Below are 24587 nucleotides of genomic sequence, written 5' to 3'. Positions count from 1 at the left end.
ATTTATGTATATATCCATCCATCCATCCATCCATCCATCTTCAACCGCTTATCCGGAATCGGGTCGCGGGGACAGCAGCTCCAGCAGAAACCCCCAGACTTCCCTCTCCAGAGCAACATTAGCGACTTCCTCCTGGGGAATCCCGAAGCGTTCCCAGGCCAGAGAGATGTAATCCCCCCATCTGGTCCTTGGCCTGCCGCGGGGTCTCCTCCCAGTGGGATGTGCAACGAGGACCTCCCTAGGGCAGGGGTCGGCAACCCGCGGCTCCGGAGCCGCATGCGGCTCCTTGACCACTCTGATGCGGCTCAGCTACATACATGCCGACCCCCCCGATTTTCCCAGGAGACTTATGGATCTCAGTGTCTCTCATAGATTACTCCCAGGGAAAAATAATCCTATTTACACTCTAATTACTATATAAAGGGCGTGCCCTAATTGCACTGCAGTAATTGTCCTCTATAGCATTTGCATACAGCGTGCCAGTCCAGCCACATGTTGCATGTTGTTATCACTTGCACACACAGGAGGCAGCAAAGCATACTTACTCATCAGCCACACAGCTTACACTGACGGTAGCTGTATCAAACAACTTTAACATTGTTACGTTACAAATATGCGCCACACTGTGAACCCACACCAAAAAAGAATGAAAAACACATTTCTGGAGAACATCCCACTGTAACACAACATAAACACAACACAACCATTACCCAGAATCCCATGCAGCCCTAACTCTTCCGGTCTACATTATACACCCCCGCTACCACCAAATCCCCCCACACATCAACCCCCCCCCTCTCCGTGCGTTGGTTGAGGGGAAGAGTTAGGGCTGCATGGGATTCTGGGTATTGGTACCGTCAGTGTAAGATGTGTGGCTGCTGACTTAGTAGCATTGCTGTCACTTACGTGAGCAAGCTAAAGCTGCATTCCAATTGTGGCTGAGCAGATGCACTGATTGGGCAGACTGTAGAGGGCGCCAATTGCAGTGACATCACGCTCTGATATTCGGGAGTCTCCCGGTAAAAATGAGAGGGTTGGCAAGTGTGACGCAAGCGACATTTATGCAAAACTCGCGGGCTGTGCTAACATCAAATTTCCACATTAAAGTGCGTGCCGGTGCGTGTGTCTGAGACCCCTGGTTAACATAGCACAAAGCATGTAAGCTTTGTATGCGGTGTTTTTCATTTTAAATTTTAAAAACATTTTTGTGGCTCCCATTACTTTCTTTAATGTGTGAAACTTGCCAAAATGGCTCTTTGAGTGGTAAAGGTTGCCGACCCCTGCCATAGGTGAGACTAGGAATGTAGATAACTCGGTAGACCGAGAGCTTTGCCTTCTGGCTCAGCTCTCGTTTCGTCACAACAGTGCGGCAGAGAGACTGCAATACTGCCCCAGCTGCTCCGATTCTCCGGCTGATTTCCTTCTCCATCTTTCCCTCACTCGTGAACAAGACCCCGAGATACTTAAACTCCTCCACCTGGGACAGAGTCTCGTCCTCTACCTGGACTGTACAATCCATCGGTTTCCTGCTGAGAACCGTGGCCTCAGATTTGGAGATGCCAAATATAATATTATATATTATATATATATAATTTTTAAAAAAAAATATATATATACAGTATACTACTTACAGATGGTGTTGCCTCCAACTCCATTCCCATTTTCATCAAGCTGGCCTCAAAGTATTCCCGCCGTCTCTGCAAAAAAGAAGAAACCAAAAAAATAACTAAAAAAAGCAGGCTTTGCTACACATCTTGAAATCCAGTGTGAAGCTCAGAAGTGGCAGCTGTTAGTGTGATCATGCTTTTATTCAACTATGGTAGTTTAGCATGATGCTGCTCTTATAATGTGATTGTGATGTTAGCATGTAGCTCATGTAGCTACGTTAATGTGACCTTGTTGTACAGTATGTGATACGGATACAGATGACAACTGAAGCAGTGCATGGTCGGATGACTTGGAGTGGCGTTTAGCACCCGGCATGAGAAATACTGTAAATACAGCGCATGTTAGTCTTGGCCTGGCGAATCGGAATGCAAGGCAGTTAGGTAACAGAGGCGTGTGAAATCCCTTAAGAGGATAATTTTTAGAGTGCATTTGCAGCACTGATAGCGCAAACAAACACCTGCATTATATACTGTATATATAATATGTAAATATTACACGTTATACTTATATTGCTATTACGGTACATTTTTAGTCTACTTTTACCTTTTGTTTTGCCCCTCTTTTTGTGCCCTTGTGTGCATTATCCTTTCCATCCTTTGTAACTAAGCTACAGTGTGGAACAATTTCCCTTGTGGATCATTAAAGTTTGTCTAAGTCTAAGTCTAAGATGATAAAGAGCTTGCAAGAATGACATTTAGACACGATGGCACTACCGTGCTGTGAAAAACAGCAACACAAAATAGACTAAAATACACATGGCCTACATAAAAATAATACAGCAGTAGCTCGGAATACGAGTGCCACAACTTACCAGTTTTTCAAGATACCAATTGCATCTCGGCTAATTGTTAAACTATACTTTATGAGCAAAAATGTATGTTTTGAGCTTACCCACCACCAGTTGGCGTAGTGAATGTCACAGTGAACCCTGTAAGATCCACCCAAAGCATCCAGTCTTACTGGCAAGCATTAGCTTATAGCTAGAGATGCACATAACTTTGTTGTTCCAAGCATGAGACGGAAGAAAGTGAGTATAAAGAACAGTGCTGAGAAGAAGTGGATGATATTAATTGAATTAGAGAAAGAAATCATCATAAAACTGAAGCAGAATGCGATGATAACGCCAGCCAAGGACGCTAAAATAATGTCTAAACGTCGGACATTTATTCACGAAAATATGGAGAAGCTGCTGATGGTGTGTTTGACGGAGAAGCAGCTGTAGAAGTCCACTCTCCAAGCAGCTGTAGAAGTCCACTCTCTAAGGTAAATACTGTACATTATTATTACATTACCTCCATAAAAGTACTGTAGTTGTTTGCCCTATTGCCCTGTTTCTATTGTATTGTTTTTCATACAATATCTATTATCTAAAAGTTACTTTTTCTTTTTAAAAGGCATGTTATATGTTAAAAAGGTGGTGTTTTGGGGGCCAAGCACAGATTAAATTCATTTTAATGGGTAACGTTGTTTTAAAATATGATTTTTTTAAGAAACAAACTCTGACACAGAATGACTTAAATTTGTGTCCTGAGGTACCATTGTATTGTATAAATTAAAGAATGACCCAAAAATCAGAATCCACAAATATTTGAATAAATCTGCTACCTTTAATTGTTTTCTTTTTCAGGATATACATGTGGACTTTGTGCAAAAAATATTTGAACAATATTCTTCCCCCACATGTCTTGGTCAACAAGGAAAATGATTATATAAAATAATTTTTGACAGGGTTGGGAAGGTCAGAGAGAATTTTAGGACTGTGCAAAATCTTCATTGTAAAATGCCAAAGAGGAACATGGTCCAGGTATTGACAATTTTGACTCATGCAAGTTTTCCATATTTTGTAAAGAATATGACTTTTACGCCGAGCGAACAACATAACTGAAACTTTGGGGAACGAAAGTACACACACTAAAGTTTAAACTCAGCAAAATTCCTTTTTTTTAGGATTCAGAACATTTTTATAGGCTCTGTTTTTTTTGGTTCACCCTGTTAATGTAGCAACTTTATATTAAACTCCCTTTGCAAACAGTTCAGGCAAGAGTCAATAGTCGAGGCTTTGTGTGACAAAACACACAAGATGTGTTACTGCAAACTCACTGGACGCTTCATTAGGTTCACAGCAAGATAAACACAATATAAGATGATAATCATTCATTATCATCACTTCTTAAAAGTATTAATCAACCAATAATCTATTATTTTGTATTTTGTCACTGTAGTTTGCAAATAATTATTGTTAATAATGCCAATCATCAAAATGATTTTCAATTTAAGGATGACTATTTTTGTAAAAAGTACAATTAATAATTTCGATGTACTTGTACACACAATAGCAGTCAAAGGTTGGCTGTTCACTGACAAGTTGTGTAAAGACCAATAATAGGAAAATGACCTTGCGGCGTGCAAACGTGTGCCTCTTGTCAAAGTCCTTCTTGTTCTCATCGTCGTAGACCAGGATGAAGTCGATGCGTCGGACGCCGTCATTGAAGAACAACGAATCGGGCTTGTCGTTGAACTCGGCCTGGGAACAAGAGAGCAGCTCGTTCGGTAAGTCAGTGGCTTGGAACTCGTAGTCCTCTTCCTCCATGGGTTCGTACATGTCAGATTACTGTACCCAAGTTGTAATGTAAACGTTACAGATGTCATGCAGGTGATGAGGGAAGAGCCAGCAAACATTGCGACGTCTCCACCTCTCTTGCACTTTCACAATAAAAGCTCATGCAGCTGATTTTATTCTTGTCATGTAAAAATAGTGGTTCTTGTATTGTATCTTACCATGTTGATGTCCAGTGGGGTACACTGTGGGCGTCTACAACTATGCCGTTCCTATTATGCTTGTAAAAACAGACTTTTCTGATACATCTCTTGTATTGCATATGATTAGATTGCACTGGTGTACCTAATAAAATAATCTGAGGCTTTGCTACACATCTTAAAACAAAGCCGGGAGTTGTCAGTCAACTACAGACGTGGGAGCTGTAGGTATGATCATTTTGTGTGTTTTTCAGCAAAGAAGCTAACCCAGCATGATGTTGCTGCCATAATCTGAGTGTTAGCACTTGGCGAATGTTGCTAACTCAATGTTACCTTGTTGTATTTGATGTATGGCGTCTACAACAAGTGTATATATCACGGCTGTCAAAGTTAACGCTTTCACTCATGCAAATAATCACAAAACATTATTGCATTATTCATGTATAAACACAGATTAACCACACAGTGTATTTTCCTTTAAGATAATTGTCCTTTACCCAAATGGTGGATGGTTACTTGAAAGGGATGTTGTATGGTCAATATACATTAGCGCAAAGATGAGTGAGGAGACTCCGACTGTTGTACTCATTAATTTCACTTCAAAATAAAACAGTACTTCAGAAAACTGTCAGCAAGTTTTGAACAAATAAATGAGCTGCATTCAAGTAAAAAGATTTTGAAAAACAATTATTTTATGACATTCTGACAATAAAAGGGTTATGTTTAAATGTATTTCGAAAATGTAAACAGATACAATGTGATACATCGTAGAAAAATGACATATGTTAATTTCTCTTTACATGTTCGAAAAGGAGTAGGAAGAAGCAAAGCTTATTTAATCCTACCCCTTTTCCAATTCATATTAATTACTAACACATTTGTTCACTCCCTGTTCTGATCTTGTAATTGTAACAAAATGTACACCAATGAATACAACAGTTCTCTTAATAGTTAAGCCAGTCATGATTCACATATTGAGATGAATAATTTCATTTTCAAAAAAGTTCAAGACGTTTATCAAGATTCTTCTTCCTTGTACTTTATAAACACTTGTAGTTCGAACATCCTCCTAAATTGGATCATATTAGTACATTGTTTGACATCTTTGCATAATCCATTCCATAATTTAATTCCACATGCTAAAGGTCCTAAGTGTTGTACGTGCATACAAATGTTTTAAATTAGATTTTCCCCTAAGGTTTTATTTTTCCTCTTTTTTTGAGAAGAATTGTTGTACATTCTTGGATAGCAGGTTATAGTTTGCTTTGTGCATAATTTTAGCTGTTTCCAAATGCACCAAATCATTGAGTTTCAGTATTTTGGATTCAATAAATAAAGAGTTTGTATGTTCTCGATAACTTACTTTATGTATTATTCTAACTGACCTTTTTTGTAACATGGTTAGTGGATGAAATCTACTTTTATAATTATTATTAATAGTATTATATAGTATAGTATAGTATTATTTCCCCATATTTCTACACAATCACTCAAATATGGTAACACTATCGAGCATTAAATGTGCAATGATTTTTGGTCTGGAACATATTTTGCTTTATTCATTATATAACTATTCATTGCCACCTGGTGTGTTTTTATGTGATTTCCAGTTCATTTTATCATCTATTATTACACCCAAAGATGTGATTTCTTTCACCCTTTCAATGTGTTCTCTGTCTATTTGTATTTGTGTCTGACTTTCTCTTCTACTGTTACCAAATAGCCTTATTTTAGTTTTACTGATAGTGTAGTTTTATCAAACCATCTCTTTAATTTGTTCATTTATTTTGTTATTATTCGTATGAGCTTCTGTGTGTTCTCTCCTGAACAAAGGGCATTCGTGTCGTCCGCAAATAATACAAAATTTAAGTCCTTTGTAACTTCACAAATGTTGTTTATGTATAGATTGAAATTGCATGTGTGTCAAAATATTGTGGTCTTCTTTTTAAAGTTAATTTAAACTATAGATGCATGTAATTTACTGTGATTAATCAAAATGCAAAAGTGTTTTTAATGGTTTGACAGCCCTTGTATATTAATAAAAAGTGCACTATGTGAACAAACACAGCCCATTAGCAATAAAGTTACAGACACACAAAAGCAAAATGTCTACTACTGTCTAATTTCACGTGTAACATGTATGTCTTATAACTACTTGAACAAATCATCAAGGGTGCATGCTAACATGTTGGACTCACCAGCTGTGCTTTAGCTACTGTTGCTCCTTCTCTAATACTGTGATACGTTGGTAGAAACTCCTCAAAGTAAACTGTAGGAAAGAAACAGTGATGATGAGCTTTCTGCTGCTTTTTATCGGCATGCTGTCATGTACATACAAAGAAAAGAAGTGTGCAGCCAACAGGAACATCTGCCATCTTAAAAAAGGGTACAAAAACGATTTAGTAGCAATGCATGGGGCCTCACCACAGCTCGCTTCCTCCGCAGGACATCCGCTAAAAGCTCAGCAGTATTTGCTTACAATAACAATGACGTGTTTTCTAGCATTGATTGTGGCAAACTGCTTGAATCGGCCTTGTTTATTTGTGCTGAAAATACTCGTATGAATGTATTTTCATACAAAGTAGGACTAGAGCTGGCCGATTATTCAAAAAATAATCAAAACCGACAGAAAACTGCCGTGTGGATTATTTCGACTTTTCCCCCTCGGTAATTCTCTCTCTACTTAGACCCTTAATAACCCCTTAAAATAGACTACTGGTTGTGTAGTTACACCACATGAAGACAGCTGGCGCAAAGCGTGAAACCTGAGCAGTTTGTACTAGTTAATTGTTGGACACAGTTTGATGCAGTAAGGATGAAAAAAGTAGAGGAGCAGTTGAGAGTGGAATAATCGTGCATTTACCAAAATTAAGGTAAAAGGTAAAATTCATTGTGATTTTAAATTCTGTCATAAACAAAATATAAATAAGGTATGACTGTGAATAATTGATGAGCCATCAAAAGCAAAGTGCACTAATGGGTGTGTGCTTGTTGGTGCAATCAATAACATCCTGAGAAAGCTCACAGATTAAAAGCATTCTCTCCCTCAAGAAGTCAGAGATGCATCTGTAACCACAATATTAAGGAGACAAAAATGATATGAAAAAGATTTACCTTTACAAAAACCACTACATATGCATGGCGGCAGACCATCACAAAGTATCCTACAGGACATTTTCTGTATTGATATTCTCATGCAGTTCCAATTAAAGTGATGATTAAAACACAATTAGGAGTTTATTTTCACTCCTTAGTGGGGAAGTGGGTGACCTGCAGTGTTATGAACGAGCTGATTTGCATTCATGCACATAATAAAGACTAGTCAAAAGAAAAGTCAATCAATAATGCAATCGCTTTTCCCACAAGCTTATCGCTGATTGCCAGCAAGTAGGCCAGGGCAGTGGAGCCAACTCGCCCTGTACTGCCAGGCCCACTGGTAAATGGCAAGAGTGAAAAAGTTTGAGCTGTCATGCTAACAACAGGGCAGTGTTAGTTCTTGTGCAAAATGGAAGTACGCGTATGTGTGTGTGTGTATATATATATATATATATATATATATATATATATATATATATATATATATATATATATATATATATATATATATATATATATACACACACACGTATATACATACATATATGTATATTTCCAACACATATCAACATATCAGACATTCACAGGATTAAGCGGTCAACATCTTTATATAAACAAAAATGTAAAAAAGAGTAAAGTAAGAGATAATATATATATATATATATATATATATATATATATATATATATATATATATATATATATATATATATATATATATATATATATATATATATATATATATAAATATATATATATATATATATATATATATATATATATATATATATATATATATATATATATATATATATATATATATATATATATATATATATATATATATGACATGTGGTATAACTTCCTAAATTCTAAATATCAATGATTTTTACTGAATTAGAAACAAACGTATGGAGCAAGGAGGAGACTACCAGTAAGTTTTGGTATTGAAAAAAAAAAAAAAAAAAGAAATACAACAATAAGACAAGTTTTGGCATTGTAACATGTTGAATTAAAAAAAAAAAATACAAACATTGCAAAAACAATATTTTTGGTGGACATATTTTGTATCAATCAAATAATCATCCATCCATCCATCCATTTTCTACCGCTTTTCCCTTTTGGGGTCGCTGAAGCCTATCTCAGCTGCATTCAGGCGGTTGGCGGGGTACACCCTGGATAAGTCGCCACCTCATCGCAGATCAAATAATCAATCAAAGTTTATTTATATAGTCCTGAATCACAAGTGTCTCAAAGGGCTGCACAAGCCACAACGACATGACATCTTGACATCATCATATCATGACATGTTTTTCAATGCCAATCTTTATACAGTATTTTTTTACACTGTTATTGTTTTTTTGTGTGCCACATATTTTCATTTTATAATTTCTGTTTTTCAGATTCCTGTGGGCAAGGCTTAGGGTGGCTTTACACGATCATAAATATATTATAATCAAGAAAAACGATTAATGGGCCGCGCAACGTGCATGCAAATTCCTAAGCTTGTAACGGTGAAACGGATGAGCAAGCGAATGAGTGAGGAAAGACCATGTCTACTAGAAGTTTGGGATTGCACCATGGCTACTACTATATAAAACTAAACCCAACAAAAAAGTAACATCATATGATATCTGTGTATTTGTAACAGTGGACGGAATCACAGAATTGGTCAATAAAACGGAATCCATTAATACATTTATAACATTAATATGCTTTGACTTAAAAGACTTGTTAAAATTGTCCAACTGTGTATAGCACCAATAAATGTGAGGATTTTGGCATTTAATGAGCAAACATTGTATGACATTTTATTTATGACACAAAAAGCACACACTCTACTGTGGTAAAAAAGGGGTAGTAGGTGCAAAACAGAATTTAAAAACAATTAAAACTGAAAAATGTAATTAAATGTTTTCCATATTGCTATAGGTGAAGTCACATCCGTTTTTCTTCTTCGTAGCTTAATTCACACGATGGTCAAGCAGCTTGAGCGTAGCATTAAAATAAGTGAGAGTGAGTGTAGAATTTGAGCAGAAAATGTCATATTGTTGTTCTGTTCTTGGGTGTTTCAGTCGTTCAAATAGAGGGATAGGAAATAGCTTTCATAGAGTCCCAAAATAAGTAGTTCCTAAAGGTAATACGGTCAGGAAAAAACAAAAGTGCTTCGAAAGAAATGGCTTTTAAAAATATCACTTTCATCATCTTGTGCAATACAATCGGACCATGCTCGTGTCTGCAGCAATCACTTTGTAAAATGTGTGTTTGATTATTTGATTTGTTTGAGAAACTTTCTGTGATGAAATCAAGTTTATTCTCAACTATATTAGTAGAGTTTGATAGCAGAATTAAACGTAAAGAAAGGACAAGAGATCACATTGTTTTTTTGTGTTTTTTATGCCTAAATATAACTACGAAGACCTGCCTGTGCAAATAAACTAACATCATGTTAAGTCCTACCAATAAATATTGTTATTGTTGATATAATCCACCGTTTTTCTTTCTCGATTTCTCGAAACCAAAAGCTTAGTGGTTGTGCAGGAAAGACAAGTGCTTTATTCGACATGAATGACCACATTATAGCGTTTTTGGTGATATTTATTAGCATCAAGAACAGATAAATAAATATCCTGTAGACTCAACAGCATATACTGAATCTTGATATATTGCTTGCAACATTGGTGAACAATAGGGACATATACAGCTAAATAATGAGACAAAATATGAACTTCACACTATAAAACAACTGCAGGCATGAATTGTAGGTGAGACTAATATTTGTTGGAGGATATGAACTGCAAACAAACTTATTATTTTTCTCATTAGCATCACGATCACAGCAGCTTGGCACTCGTTATGTCAATCAAATAGGTGACTTAGCGATGCACAAATAAGTCCAACATTGTCTTTCACTGATTAAAGTATCATTTGTGGACCACCCAGATGTATAAACATGATGTGTCTCCAATCTTATTTTTTCTATATACTGTGAGTGTCAAATGAAGTGAGGTTGTAGCGAGCAGTAATGTATTGGTGACGATAAATGGTTTAAATCAATAAAAAAATATTTTTCTTAGGAGTGTATAAATCCACTCCATCCCATTTTAAATATTTTTCATGATCGCTTACATATTTGCCTGTAGGCCTTTCAAAATACACAAATATACACTGCACTGATTCAGGTCAATAAACAGAGTCACAGGGAGGACATGTAAACTCCACACAGAAAGATCCCGTATGTATATATATATATTAGGGCTGCAACAATCGATTATAAAAATAGTTGCCGATTAATTTAGTCATCGATTCGTTGGATCTATGCTATGCGCAGAAGCTTTTAAAAAAAACCCCAAAAAAAAACCTTTTTTTTTTTTTAAATAAACCTTTATTTATAAACTGCAACATGTACAAACAGCTGAGAAACAATAATCAAAATAAGTATGGTGCCAGTATGCTGTTTTTTCCCAATAAAATACTGGAAAGGATAGAAATGTAGTTTGTCTCTTTATCCGATTATTAATCGATTAATCGAAGTTATAATCGACAGATTAATCGATTATCAAATTAATCGTTAGTTGCAGCCCTAATATATATATATATATATATATATATATATATATATATATATATATATATATATATATATATATATATATATATATATATATATATATATATATATATATATATATATTTATTCAGCTACAACAAATAAACAAAAAACTGAAATATTTATATTACCATAAAGGTTTTTTCATGCATATTTAGGAGATGGTGCCGGGTGTACTCAATGCTGTGTCTTATTTGTGCTTGCGTCAGCTGCACAAACAAGTAGCACTTCAAAAACAAGTCTGACTTCATTTTCGTCCACTTTTAAGAATGTACTGTAAACAATGATGGTTGCCAGGCAAAACTACATCAACATCTGGCAACCCATGTGACCTCCCTTAGGGACACCCGTTATTACTGGTATGGAGCCACGCCCCCTTCATCATCAGCGTTACACTACAAATGTCATGGTAAAGAAAACTAGTACGTGCAAATGTATTTCTATGGAACGCTAATAGAGTCATGGAACATGGCAATAAGTTACTTTCCAAGCTGTGTGAGAGCCAATTTCTTCTTTGTGAGTTTCCCAAAGAAAATCAGTGGTCAATGTATAAAAAAGTGAATCTTACCGACTTCTTCTTCTATCATGTCCAAGGCAGCTTCTCCCTCCGGCTCCTCGGCGTCAGACAGACACTCCATCTCCAGGTTGTCGTTGTCCATGCTAGCTTAACTTTACTAAAGCTAATGTTTATCTTCTTGCTTATGGCAGCAGTTTAACGGTGCCGTCCAGCATACATTTCCTATTTATTATATTTCGCAACAATGGCCGGTAGTACCGTACACTTTAAGTGTCAAGTTGAGACTTGAGAAAATTGGTCAAAAAAAAAGGGTGAGGTCCATGAAGGAGGAGGAGGAGGAGCTTGATCAAGCCCGCGCTCCATTTTTTTTTCTTCAGGAAGTCCAAATATGGATATTGTATGACTTTGTCATAGCAAGTTGAAGAAGCAAGATGGCGGAATCTATGAAACCAGTAAAATATCTATGGATGTGAATCATTTAATTTTGGAAATATAATACTGTACATTTGTTTTGGGAGGATATCAGATATTGGCGGTAAAACATATATACACGCGGTAGAAAATGGGAAAAATGGATGGATAGCATGATAGTAATCATTTCTAGCTTGCTATCGTTCAATATTATACCAAATTGAGTCTATTCAATAGTAAATGGCGACATCTGTCGTTGGCATCGACAGAAGGGTTGCCCTTTTTTCCACAATAGTGCGGAAGCATTCTTGCCCGGGCACGCCTTCCTTGTGTTGAATGATGTACAGTGTGGTATTTATGGCATCTAGACTAGATCAGACCATTTCTAAGTCTATGAGCATGAAATTAAAAAACTGATAAACTGAACAGTCCCCTTCTGATCGATGGAATTCCCTGAGAAAACCAGTAAAAACAACTTTGTTTTGGATCAAAAAAGGGCTTTGGACTTTCTGACACGCACCTATTTTGTCACTTTTACTTTGCTTCAAACTTTCCTGTGACAATTATTAATTATATTCCATATACTTGATTTATCTCAGCAGATTGTGTACTCAATATGCTGTATATGTAGAGCATTTTTTAAATGATATTTATACATCAAATATTTATACACATACATAATGTACATAAAAGCATGTCTTTTACTTCAATCTTATTCATACTACAGGTATACTTACCGTCTGTATACCGTATGTGGTTATTGTAACAAAGTCAAGTATCTAGCTATCCATGTACATTAGTACATGTGTTGTCTTTTATATATATTTATAGATCCGCATTACGGCAAACAAATAATTGTGTTGATGAGCCATAATTATACATTAATAGTGTGAGTTGACTTATTCCAATTCCGTGCTCTCTATTGTATAGTTTTATTGCAATATACAATACACAAATGGTATATTTACAAAAACCGGTTTAAAAAATTACAAATTTCAGTTGACTGGCAATTCTTGCTTTGAGCGGGTGAGCAACATCCCAAAGGATTGGAAAAAAACGTTGAGGCACTTCTTCTTTTGGAGCACACCATCATCTGGTCGCCTTGCCATTTTCATGAACATCCATCCTTGAAGAAGAAGAAGAAGTATTAGTCAAGTTTGAGAATGTGAGAATAATATTACTTGTTTTTACCATGTTTTTACTTAATCATGTATTTTATTGCTGTGAAGCACTTTGAGCTGCAATTCTGTATGAAAGGTGCTATACAAATAAAGTTTATTATTATTATTATTATTACAGCAGAGTTTGTGCACGCATCAGCAAGTCTAATGTATTGCTTTTTAATGCCACATAAAATACATTTAATGCCGATGTCCTAACGCATTTATATATATATATATATATATATATATATATATATATATATATATATATATATATATATATATATATATATATATATATATATATATATATATATATATATATATATATATATATATATATATATATATATATATATATAGTCAAAAGCTTACAATTGTCTGTATAGGGACCAAATTTTAAGCAGTTGACAATTATAATCTTGAATAGTTGAAAAGTTTACATTAACTGTTACTCTCTATTGAATTAAAATTGTCTCACAAGACTGTTTAATGTTTATTGAGTGCTAATTTCTATTTAAATTTATTTCATACAGCAGAAGTTGCTTTGTTGGTCACGCCAAAGAAATTTAACAGTGTTAACTGCTGTCCGCCTTAAATGGCTGACTTGTGATTAGCTGATAGAATGTGTGATTTACTTGTATGTTGTGATTGTTAGAATTTTGTGTATCATATTGTTGTTTAAATAAAGCTAGGGGGAAAAAACTGTGATTGGTCAGCTTGTTACAACATAATTTCCGGGGTTCACATAGCCCACTTTCGCGAACGTCGTCTTCTATGGTTTTGAAGCAATGTGCACATTAAAAGTGGCCATTGTTTTAAAATGATTGGTTCCAGCACCAACATTAAAGTGAGTGTCGCTTCCCCTCCTACACACAGGAAACCGAAATCGCGTGGAAGAAAACCGCAAGTGGGTTTTGCTTGCTCATACTGAAACGAAGATTATGAATGACAGACAAGAGGCTTAATCTGTTCATGTAATTCCACTGTCGAATAAACATGCTCAAGTGCTGAGATCAATGCAAGGAGTGAGACCTTTGAAAGCCAGAGGCAAAGAAACAAAGACATAGGAATTTATTGATGATGGCAAAGTTATCAAGTTTGTTTTCATATATCGTTTCATTAATTGACTAATTGATTCAGTCCGGCCAAAAATTGTATGACATTTTTTTATGCCTTTGGACATCGAATTTAATGCTTTTAAATGCCATTTAAGGCCTTAATTATGGCAAATTCTTTCGATTACTTTTAATGGTTCGCGGAAACCCTGTACTTTAGTACTCACCCATTTTCATCTTTGAGGTGCTGGTACAGCTCAAACCTGCTGTTGACTGAGCGTGCTCTTCCCATAAGATCCCGACGCTTCCTGGACTTGGCGGTGATCCGATTGGTCCACATGGCGAGGAGCGAGACGGGACCTATCATGTAACAGAAATAAAATAAGATCAGGTATAATTGAAAAAAAAAACCAATAACACTGGAGAGTAAGCACTACCTATTGCTCCCTCTGCTGGCTGAACATCATCAGTGGTCAGACGAGGCTTCTTGTTGAGGGGCTCAGGAGAGTCTGGTGAATCTTTTATCACTTCTGACTCCTGGTCCTCTTTTTCCTGCAAACTCTTGACCCTATAAACAAAAATATGAGTTAGTCAGCGAACCATCTCGTATGCATGCCCACTTAGGGACCTAACTGGCCTCTCTGAGTCCTTCCAGCTTTTATCCTCTACATCCTTGCTGCCGTTTTTGTCTGTCCGGTCTTCCCTCTCCTCTCTCTTCCTGCCTCTCTTCTTCCTCTCCTCCTCTTCGGGCGGTTTGCTGCGGCAGGCCACGATGCAGTCCAGGACCCTCTGGTGCCTGTCGGTGGCCCCGGCGTGCGTTTTGACCAGAGTCTCCAGCTCGTTCCACATGATTCGATACTGCTCATCTCTACGGAGGACAAAGTTGGATACCATGAAGACAGAAGAAGATCTAAATAAATAAAGTCTAACCAAGCCAACCTCTTGGGTCCTTTGCCTCTGGAACCCACAGTGGAGATGGGAAGAGGGTCATTCTTCCTCTCCATGTCTACCAGGTTGTAAACGGTCTTTTGGCAGGTGAGGACGTCTTCGTCAGTTAGCGTCTCTTTTACAATCAGGTTAGCCAGAGGAACCACCTTGGGAAACAGGACATGATAAGACAGGTGTACAACAGAGAGGTCATGGAGAGAGGAAGGATGTGCTCACGGCCTGCATGTTGAAAATGGTGGTCTGGGAGATGATCATAGGCCAGTAGCGTGTGTACCGCTCCAGCTGAGCCTTGGCGCGCTCTACCGGCAGCTTCCCTGAAGCGTGATGGGAGGACTCGGACACGGGAAACAGGCGGTTCTCCTTCATGAACTCCCCAAAATCCTGGAATCCATTGAAGTCATAAAATGGAACATTTCTGTTGCGTCAATGGAACATACGGTGATGCGGTAGTCAGTCACTCGGCCCCCGCAGCCCTCACTGATGGAGGGCGGGTCCTCCAGCGTGGAGCGGTTGCTGTTGAGCACGTGCAGGAAGATCTCGCCTCCATGGCTGCTGAGCATGTGGCTGATAACCTTTGAACCGGACTTCCTGGGCTGCTCCAGCAGCACAGATCGACCTGAAGGAAGAACAACGTGCAATTTTACGCAGGGGCAAAAATAGAAATAATAAAAGTAAATAAAAAAATAAAAAGTTTTTTTTATGCTTACCGTTGAGGAGAAAGTTGGTCAAACACGACGACGGACGACTGTTGACGTCAGTGGGAGAAATGCGATAAGCTCCTGTGCAGTAATGCAGTTCTGAAAGGGGAAAACAATTAGGCACTTTAAGTTCTGATTGTTAGTATCCCTAGTCTCAACTTACCGATGGTGATGGTTCTCGGCGTGCACCACTTTAGTGTGACCGTTTCTTTTAGTCCGTTTTCACGCGTGCTTGTGCCAGCCATGTGCAAATCTCCTGTGCAACAAAAAAGAATGAGATGTCCTTCTATCATTACAACGCTCACATTTAAACCCAGTACATCAAAATAAATGAAAATTGGAGTAGTCCTTGTACAGCTGGTATTGCAGTATAGACTCTTTGATCCAATGAAAATAACAACACAAGTTAGTACCAAGATAATTGTGTCTGTTAATGGTTTGGGGCTGCATGAGTGCTGCCGGAACTGGCAAAGCCGTGGATTATTGAGGGGAAACTGTGACATTGTGAAGCAGAAACTTGGTTTTCCAACAAGCTCAAGGACACGTCCAAGAAGATGAAGTGCCTTGCTGAGGAAGGTGAAGGTGATAAAGTAGGTCTCCTCCACATCTGAACACAATTGAGCACCTAACAAAAAGGTGGAAGAGGATTCCAGTAACGTGTGCAAGTCTAGTGAACTTCATGTCCAAGAGGATTATGGCAATGCTAAGACAATAATGTTCACACTAATTATTCACACTATTTGACAGGTTCACAATATATTTACACAATGAGGCAGTGTGTGGACTCTTTCAGTGGATAGTAAGGCTCAATTCGAATTCTCCCTCCTGCAACTCCCTTCTTCTACTTGACCCTGCCTTCGCTCTAGCATCTACTGCCATGGCAAAGTATTGCGAATACGCCCCTATGCATACGGACGTTGGTCGAGTCTTGCTACGTCATCAACCCTCGCCGTTTGCCAGGAGTTGGCAAACGGCATTTGTCACAGATAACAAATGTTTGTTTACATTCAAGATGCGGTCACACACGATGTTCAGCTTTGTTTGTGCTCTTCTTATTTTTTCCCCCGCCTGTCTGTATTAAGAAGAAGACCGTTAAGAACAGGGAATTTTATCCTTTTTGACCTCGGGGCCCAAATGTTTCATGACAGAGGAACCCGGGGCCCACTCAAATATTATCACAACATTTTTTTTTTATACATACGATTATGTTGTGCAAAGATAAATAAACTAAATGAATAATGAATATGTTTTTTAACTAAACTGTCAATAAAGTTAAAAGTGCAAATGAAAATACAGCTTCACCACTTTAGTCATATTTTTTGCACTTAATAAACTTCTTAATGACTTTAGCTCCAGACTTCTTCTGTTTGTTTGAGATTGTCATTCCACTGCAAAAAACAGCTGACAAAATATAAGATAAAAAGACTATATTTTAGGAAAAAATGCTAAAAACTCGTGAAATTATATGTCTATGCAGCTAGTTAATGTTATTTGGTAAAATATCCAAGGGCGGAGCAGGAGTATTCACATTGAGCCTACATCTATACTGCTATACTAGCTGTACACTGACTACTCTAAAGTGTATTCATTCCTGTATTATTGTTCCTCGAGAAGCTATCATGAGAGAATGGCGTACATTTTACTAGGGACAACAAATGGGTTCGGAAGTGGGGGTGAATCAATTGGCTTGAGTACAGGGGGCGTGGTTTGAAGGATTCAAGGCATGTTTTTTCTTTTTGTCCTTTTTAAAAAAAAAAATCTGTGTATAACAATTTCAATACTATTTGACTAAAAGCTAAATATATTTAAATGCATGTTTTAGATTATTAGGAACATATGATAAACAATCTATTTATTTTGAGTGCAAAATTAACAACAGAGGAAACAATTGTGGAGTATCCACAAATAATATATATAAATATATATACACATATATATGGACATATACAGTGGGGCAAAAAAGTATTTAGTCAGCCACCCATTGACAATCAATGGGTGGCTGATTAAATACTTTTTTGCCCCACTGTACATACATACATGTATATACTGTGTGTATGTATGTATATATATATACATACATACATATATACATACATATATACACACACATATATATGTACACACATATATATACATTTATAAATTAACATACACATTAACACCAGCAGGTTACACTATGAATGGTTATACATAGTTTATTATTTGTGCACTATTAACTAATAACGCACCAAAATTTTGGCCGGAAAAAGACGTACTTTAATTACCAGGACTGCGCTCCCGAAACCGAATGTTGTGATGACGAAAGCAATACGCACGCGGTTGTCTGGAACGGAGGCAGCGTGTCCCCACTGTGTACGTACTTTAATATATTTGAGATATACCTGCGGAGAGCGATCTTCACAATTTAAGATGCCATTGGCTGCTTTTAATAAGAGAAAGGCTCCCAGCACCGCCAAGCAAGTATGACGTCAGGCTCTCAGCAGCTCGAGTCACTTTTTGTCGTGGACATGGAGCGACAGAATTAAAGAGTCTCTAAACACAAGTACAGTCTCGAATAACACCAGAAATAAATGCTAGATTTGTCGCCAGTCCTTTTTATTAAAAAAGTGTAACTAAAAGGATTGGAAAAATCGCTAAAAAAAATAAAAAATCAACAAAGTACATTGTATGATAAGCAGCAACAATTTAAAAATAGAACAAAACAATATTATGTAAGAAAAAATATATATATTAATGCTATACTTAAAACCAGATTTGTTTTAAATGTATATTCACATTTTGTGTTCTATTTGAAGAATATATGCATACTTGCCAACCGTGAGACCTCCAATATCGGGAGGTGGTGGTGGTGGTGGTGGTGGGGGGGGGGGGCGTGATTGGGGGCGTGGTTATTTACAGCTAGAATTCACCAACTCGAGCATTTCATATATATTTCATATATATTTCATATATATATATATATATATATATATATATATATATATATATATATATATGTATGAAATACTTGACTTTCAGTGAATTCTAGCTATATACATATATATATATTTTTTAAAATTTTATTTACATAGAAGAAAAAAAAAAATACTTGAATTTCAGTGTTCCAGTGGCTATCCATTAGATGGCAGTATTGTCCTGTTTAACTTCTCCGTTCATGATGAGTATATCATTTCGGCCGCCATGTCTGTAATTTCCTCGTTCTTCTGCTTCGTCTCCTTGTTGTGTGCGCAGTTGTGCACTCTATAAAAGCCCTAGATGTTATGACGTCTTTGGGCAGGCAAGCTGTTTATTTTGTGGGAAAGCGGACGTGAGAACAGGCTGTCCCCACTCAGTCTCAGGTCCGCATTGAGCTGGAGGGGGCGTGGCCTCCAGCTTCGGCTGAATACCGGGAGTTTGTCGGGAGAAAATCTCTGCCGGGAGGTTGTCGGGAGAGGCGCTGAATATCGGGATTCTCCCGCTAAAAACGGGAGGGTTGGCAAGTATGAATATATGCATCATAGCAAATCCTGTGATGACATCATATTGCCACAGGTATTTTGGCAATATAGGAGAAACCCTGATGTATGTATGTATGTGTATATACACATACATATACATATATATACACACAATGTATGTATATGTATGTAAGTTTGTTATTAAATTAGATTTAAAGGACATTTCATTTATTAATTATTTTTTTTTACTAGTTTAACAACAATTGGTTTTATTATCCATCATAAAGATCAGTCTCCTGCAAACCCTCGCGACTCGCATTTGACCATTAATCGGTCAGCCCAAGAAAGCCAATGCATGCATGTTACTCACCACTTTTGAAGAACTCCAGGTGAGCGTCCTTGTGATGCAGAAGCTCCACGTCGTAATTGGCAGACGTGTTGGCGTGCTGCTCTTCCTACGCGCCCACAGATGAGACAGAAACACACAGAAAGTGTTCTAAAAAATTGTGAAGCATGCGTTCTACACACACACGCACAAACACTGCTGATTTCATGTTCCAGTAATGGAAGGTTGATTTACACTTGAGGGGGGGATGCTAAACGCTAACTATCTAGAGTTGATGGGCAAGATAACACAGTGGGGCTGGAGGAGGGAACACACTTGGGCAAACAGGATGAAGAAGAGGCAACGTTGGTCATGTTTGGACACAAGTCCTCGCACACTGGAGGCAATTTACCGTCATGACTACTTTGAAATTGTCCGTACGAGACCACAGTTGCCTGCACACTCATGACAGTGAACGACGAGGCGAGAGCCTTTTTGCAAGACACAACATACAGTAACACACACGACACACGGCTTTGGGACTCTGCGCCTTTTGTGTGTGAATTGAGTACTAACCTGGTCGCAAACATTTAATGTGGGCTAGCAAAACAGAAAATACAGCATGAAACCAGCAGCAGGGTTCAGTCAGATTTACAAAGGAGGGGGAAAGGAAAACGATGAAGTGGTTGGAGGTGAGGAAGGGTATCGCGCGTAAAGCAAGCGAAAAGAAAGGAGAAAAAAAAGCCATCAATGAAAAGAGAAATGTAGAAATGAGCGGTGCACTGCATGCAGCTGATGACAAGGAAGGTGAAGATGGTGCTCACCTTCATGGGGATGTTAGTGATGGTGGTGGAGGCCAAGTCAAAGTGCTGCTGGACTAGAATGTTGAGCTTGCTGGCCAAGTGCCTCCCTGCGCGCACGCTGTGGACCTCACTTGTAAGTAGCGACGAGATCTGACGGAAAGGAAGACGGCTTGAATCGAATGAAGACGTAATGACATACAAACGTTCTAGCAAGTACCTCTTTCTTGGGACGGTCGGACACCAGCGTGTCCTCGCCCTGAGGGTGAATGTGAATGAGGACCAGCTCACACTGCTGGATGCCCATCAGCCTGAAGGAGGCAACAAAGTGCAGCTTATGGCATGAACGTTTCCTCATGTTAGGACTGAACTAACCTGTCTGAGCCTGCTGCCAGCTTGTTTTGCTCCAAGATGGTCTCCTGGATGCAGTCTTCCAGCATGCGCACGTGAGTGTCACTGCAAAAATATATTACTACAACACCCGATTGTTGAAAAAAACAATACTTACTTACACTTGAGATTATTTTCCATAATTATAATTAATAACTATATTTATATATAGATATATACACACACATACATAAATATGTATATATATATATATATATATATATATATATATATATATATATATATATATATATATATATATATATATATAACATGTATATATAAATATATACTTTAATTTGTATTATTGTACAGTGCTACACATATACTAAAGCACCTGTTATTAAAAACTAACTATAAAAATGAGGGCTGTCAAAAATAACGAGTTAACTTAACCGCGGATGGAAACATTAAAGGTGTGTCGCTATACATCAGTGATCAGATTAACAATATGTCAGTGCAAAAATGATTGATAGGTATGGACTCACTGACTCAGTTCACTTCAAAATAAAACTACTAAACTGCAAATCATGCATTTAAGTAGAATTTTTTTTAAATGTACCTGTATGACATTCTGACATTAAAAATTAATTTGTTTGAAAATATTGGGCATTTTTTAAAATATAATTTAAATTATCCAACCTAGGAATAACCTGTGAACTAATCACGATTAATCGAAATTCAAGTGTGATGAATCTAATCTAAAACACTTACAAATGTTGCATTTGACAACACTAATAAAAATATAATATTACACCTAAATATTTCAGAAATACTTCAAGAACATAAACCATAAACCAAAAGATGATTCTCCATGTTAGAAGTTGTACTTAAAAAAAAAAAAATTATAATAGTGTTATATTGTTTAACTTGTTATTAAAATGATGTGCTTAAACACATTCATTACATCATGTGTTAGTTAAAACTGTAAAAATAAAAATAACAACTACCGGTACTGTTTAATATTCAAACATGTTTAAAACTAAACCATGTGTAATGGAATGTGTAAATATAAGTCATATCATTAATAAAATATTGACATAAACCTTAAATTGGGCAGAAGTTTGATACGTTATTGTATGTTTGAATTATTCATTATTTTAGAACAGTAATTAGAAGTGTGTAAACAAGTTTTTTGGCTATCACATCACCTTTTGTCTTTTTAACTGATGCTAACATCAACAACTTGAGCCTCACTTCTTTCCTTCCACTGTGCAGATGTCAGGTGATTGCCTTACCTTTTGGCATTAGTCAGACAGATAACTCGACCTCTGTTCACCACCCGTTCCACCGTGTCCATGAGATCAATGCGCTTCTCGTGCTGCAGCTCTGTGATTTTGCACAGCGACTCCACGGCGGCGACCAGACCGTGCAAGATGCTGCAGCACTCAGGGTCCTCGCGTGGGTTAGGAGGCCCGACGGCTGCCAAAGCCGACATTAGCTGTCAAGATCCACAAACCACGTTAAACCCAGATTCCGATCTAACAAAGGTCTTAACTCATTCTCCTTCTATGCCACATCAATATGGAAAGCACTCCAAACAGGTGTAAAAGAAAGTGCATGTCTATCCTCCTTCAAAACCACACTAAAAGAACACATCCAGGCAACTACAACCCTAAACTAACACCCTCCCCCCACCACATCCCACCTCCCCGGATTGTAAATAATCAAATGTATATACTTGTTGTTATGCTTTCTGAGCTCACTATGTTCACTGCTCGCTGTACATATCCTACCAAGTCAGACCTACACTGTTTCAATGTCCATTTCTCAGATAATATAATTGTTGATGACTGAAGTGCTGATATCAACCAAACCCAAGCACCCCCCGCCCCAACCCCCTCCACATCCACCCCCCCCGGATTGTAAATAATTCAATGTATATACACTGATGATTAACTTGTGTGATGACTGTATTATGCTGATAGCATATATTTATACCATGAATTGATTAACGTGGACCCCGACTTAAACAAGTTGAAAAACGTATTGGGGTGTTACCATTTAGTGGTCAATTGTACGGAATATGTACTGTACTGTGCAATCTACTAATAAAAGTTTAAATCAATCAATCAAAGATGTAGAGTAATAGCACATCACTACATGGTCCATTGTATGTATACAATATGCTCTTTAAGGGTAGAAAACAACCTCATGAGTGCTTTGGTTGTCACGCTTCCAGCTATTCAAGATGTGGAATTCTGAGTCGCTCACAATGTAATTTATCTGTAAAGAGAACAAATATGAATACAAGCACACAAGTACTCATGCTATGATGCAGAAGCTAACCAATTTGTCTACTGGGTAAATATCATAGAGGATCCGGCAGTACTCCATGGAGCACTCCACAGCACAGGTCCAGAGCGACTTGGACACTGGAGCCAAAGGGATGACTCCCTGGGCTCGGCTTTTGGTCAGAAGATCACATTCCACCTGCTGACGACTGGACTCAGCCATGTAGGGACAGTGGTCCACCACAAAGACGGTCTTGTGAGACACGGCAAACATCTTCATTTTTAATTCGCCTGCAGGGAGCGATGATCTGTAAGGACAGTGACACAAATGTGAAAAATAAAATACTATAAAGCACACATATGACATTATTGCATGGATGCTAACTCACACTAGAAAATCTTGTCCAAAGCTTCTCGGTCAGGAAATAGTCGCCTCAAACATGGTGATATATTTTACACAGATATATACTGTACAGATGTAATCTGCCTCGCTATAAAACCCACGATTAATTTAGTCACTGTTTGGACATGAGAATGATGACCGACCAAAACCCATAAGCAGGCTACCGTCACACTACATGCTAAAGGAAGGAGACAAGCGGCTAACGCGCTCGTCAACGCTACGCTGGCAGGCTGATTTTGTTTTTTTCTCTATCACTTTTATTGCCAGCTACAAGTGAATACTTAGCGCGATAATACATATGTTCGTTTCATGCCACTTCCCCATGATAGTGTCCAAACAGCCTTGAGTCGGCTTTAGCCTGTACACACACACAATACTCCAGTTAAGATAGCCAGGATTGTTGTTAGCGGAAATATGGGTAACTGTGGTCCGTCACGCATTATCTTTCCCCAAAGTTCCGGTTTAGAGATTCCTAGCGGAAGTGTGCTGCACATTTGTGTTTTGGTTTGTATGACAATTGTTTGAATTGTATTTATTATGTTAATCGCTCGGCCGGCCTGCTCTGGAACATTGGAGCAATGTTGAATTGAATTATATTGGAAGAGCCTCAATGTGTTTGTATATGTATGTTCATTGTTCAATTAAAAAAAAAAACACGGGAAAAAAAGAAAAACATTTGTATCGTACATATATATAGCATTACAAAATAACGAAATAAATATAATTATATGACAAGCATAAAATATACACATTTTCAATACTTGAAATTATTGTCACCTTGGGTGTCCTATGATCAAAATTTTCTTTAACTTCTTCCATCGATCCATTTTCTACCGCTTATTCCCTTCGGGTCATGGGGGGCGCTGGAGCCTATCCCAGCTACAATCGGGCGGAAGGCGGCCGGGGTACACCCTGGACAAGTCGCCACCTCATCACAGGCGGAAGGCGGCCGGGGTACACCCTGGACAAGTCGCCACCTCATCGCAGGGCCAACATATATATATATATATATATATATATATATATATATATATATATATATATATATATATATATATATATATATATATAT

General features: G+C 37.5%; 3 protein-coding genes across 3 annotated transcripts in view; 1 reads left to right on the top strand and 2 right to left on the bottom strand.

Moving 5' to 3' along the window:
• Positions 1 to 11979, bottom strand: part of ano6 (anoctamin 6) — a 32130-nt gene extending 20151 nt beyond the window's left edge. Inside the window, exons 1-4 of the mRNA XM_062065714.1 lie at positions 11700 to 11979; positions 6624 to 6694; positions 4064 to 4192; positions 1632 to 1697 (exon numbers count right to left, since the gene is read on the bottom strand). Of these exons, the coding sequence (XP_061921698.1) occupies positions 1632 to 1697; positions 4064 to 4192; positions 6624 to 6694; positions 11700 to 11790 (357 nt within the window). The 5' untranslated portion in view covers positions 11791 to 11979. The remainder of the gene's footprint in view (positions 1 to 1631; positions 1698 to 4063; positions 4193 to 6623; positions 6695 to 11699) is intronic.
• LOC133662056 (uncharacterized) overlaps positions 1 to 24587 on the top strand; it is a 268044-nt gene that overhangs the window by 128581 nt on the left and 114876 nt on the right. The gene's annotated exons all lie outside the window — the stretch shown is intronic.
• ints13 (integrator complex subunit 13) lies at positions 12973 to 23968 on the bottom strand. The gene is made up of 17 exons (XM_062065719.1): positions 23502 to 23968; positions 23168 to 23420; positions 23030 to 23104; positions 22117 to 22319; positions 20864 to 20944; positions 20709 to 20799; positions 20513 to 20641; positions 19734 to 19818; positions 16090 to 16182; positions 15936 to 16025; positions 15666 to 15844; positions 15445 to 15609; positions 15220 to 15374; positions 14918 to 15148; positions 14718 to 14848; positions 14508 to 14640; positions 12973 to 13185 (listed from the first exon to the last, which is right to left on the bottom strand). Exons 2-17 carry the CDS (start codon positions 23390 to 23392, stop codon positions 13149 to 13151), a joined length of 2103 nt encoding a protein of 700 aa, XP_061921703.1. The 5' UTR covers positions 23393 to 23420; positions 23502 to 23968; the 3' UTR covers positions 12973 to 13148.

This window comes from Entelurus aequoreus, linkage group LG12, assembly GCF_033978785.1.
Source record: "Entelurus aequoreus isolate RoL-2023_Sb linkage group LG12, RoL_Eaeq_v1.1, whole genome shotgun sequence".
Taxonomy (NCBI): domain Eukaryota; kingdom Metazoa; phylum Chordata; class Actinopteri; order Syngnathiformes; family Syngnathidae; genus Entelurus; species Entelurus aequoreus.
This window is presented reverse-complemented; position numbering and strand designations above follow the sequence as displayed.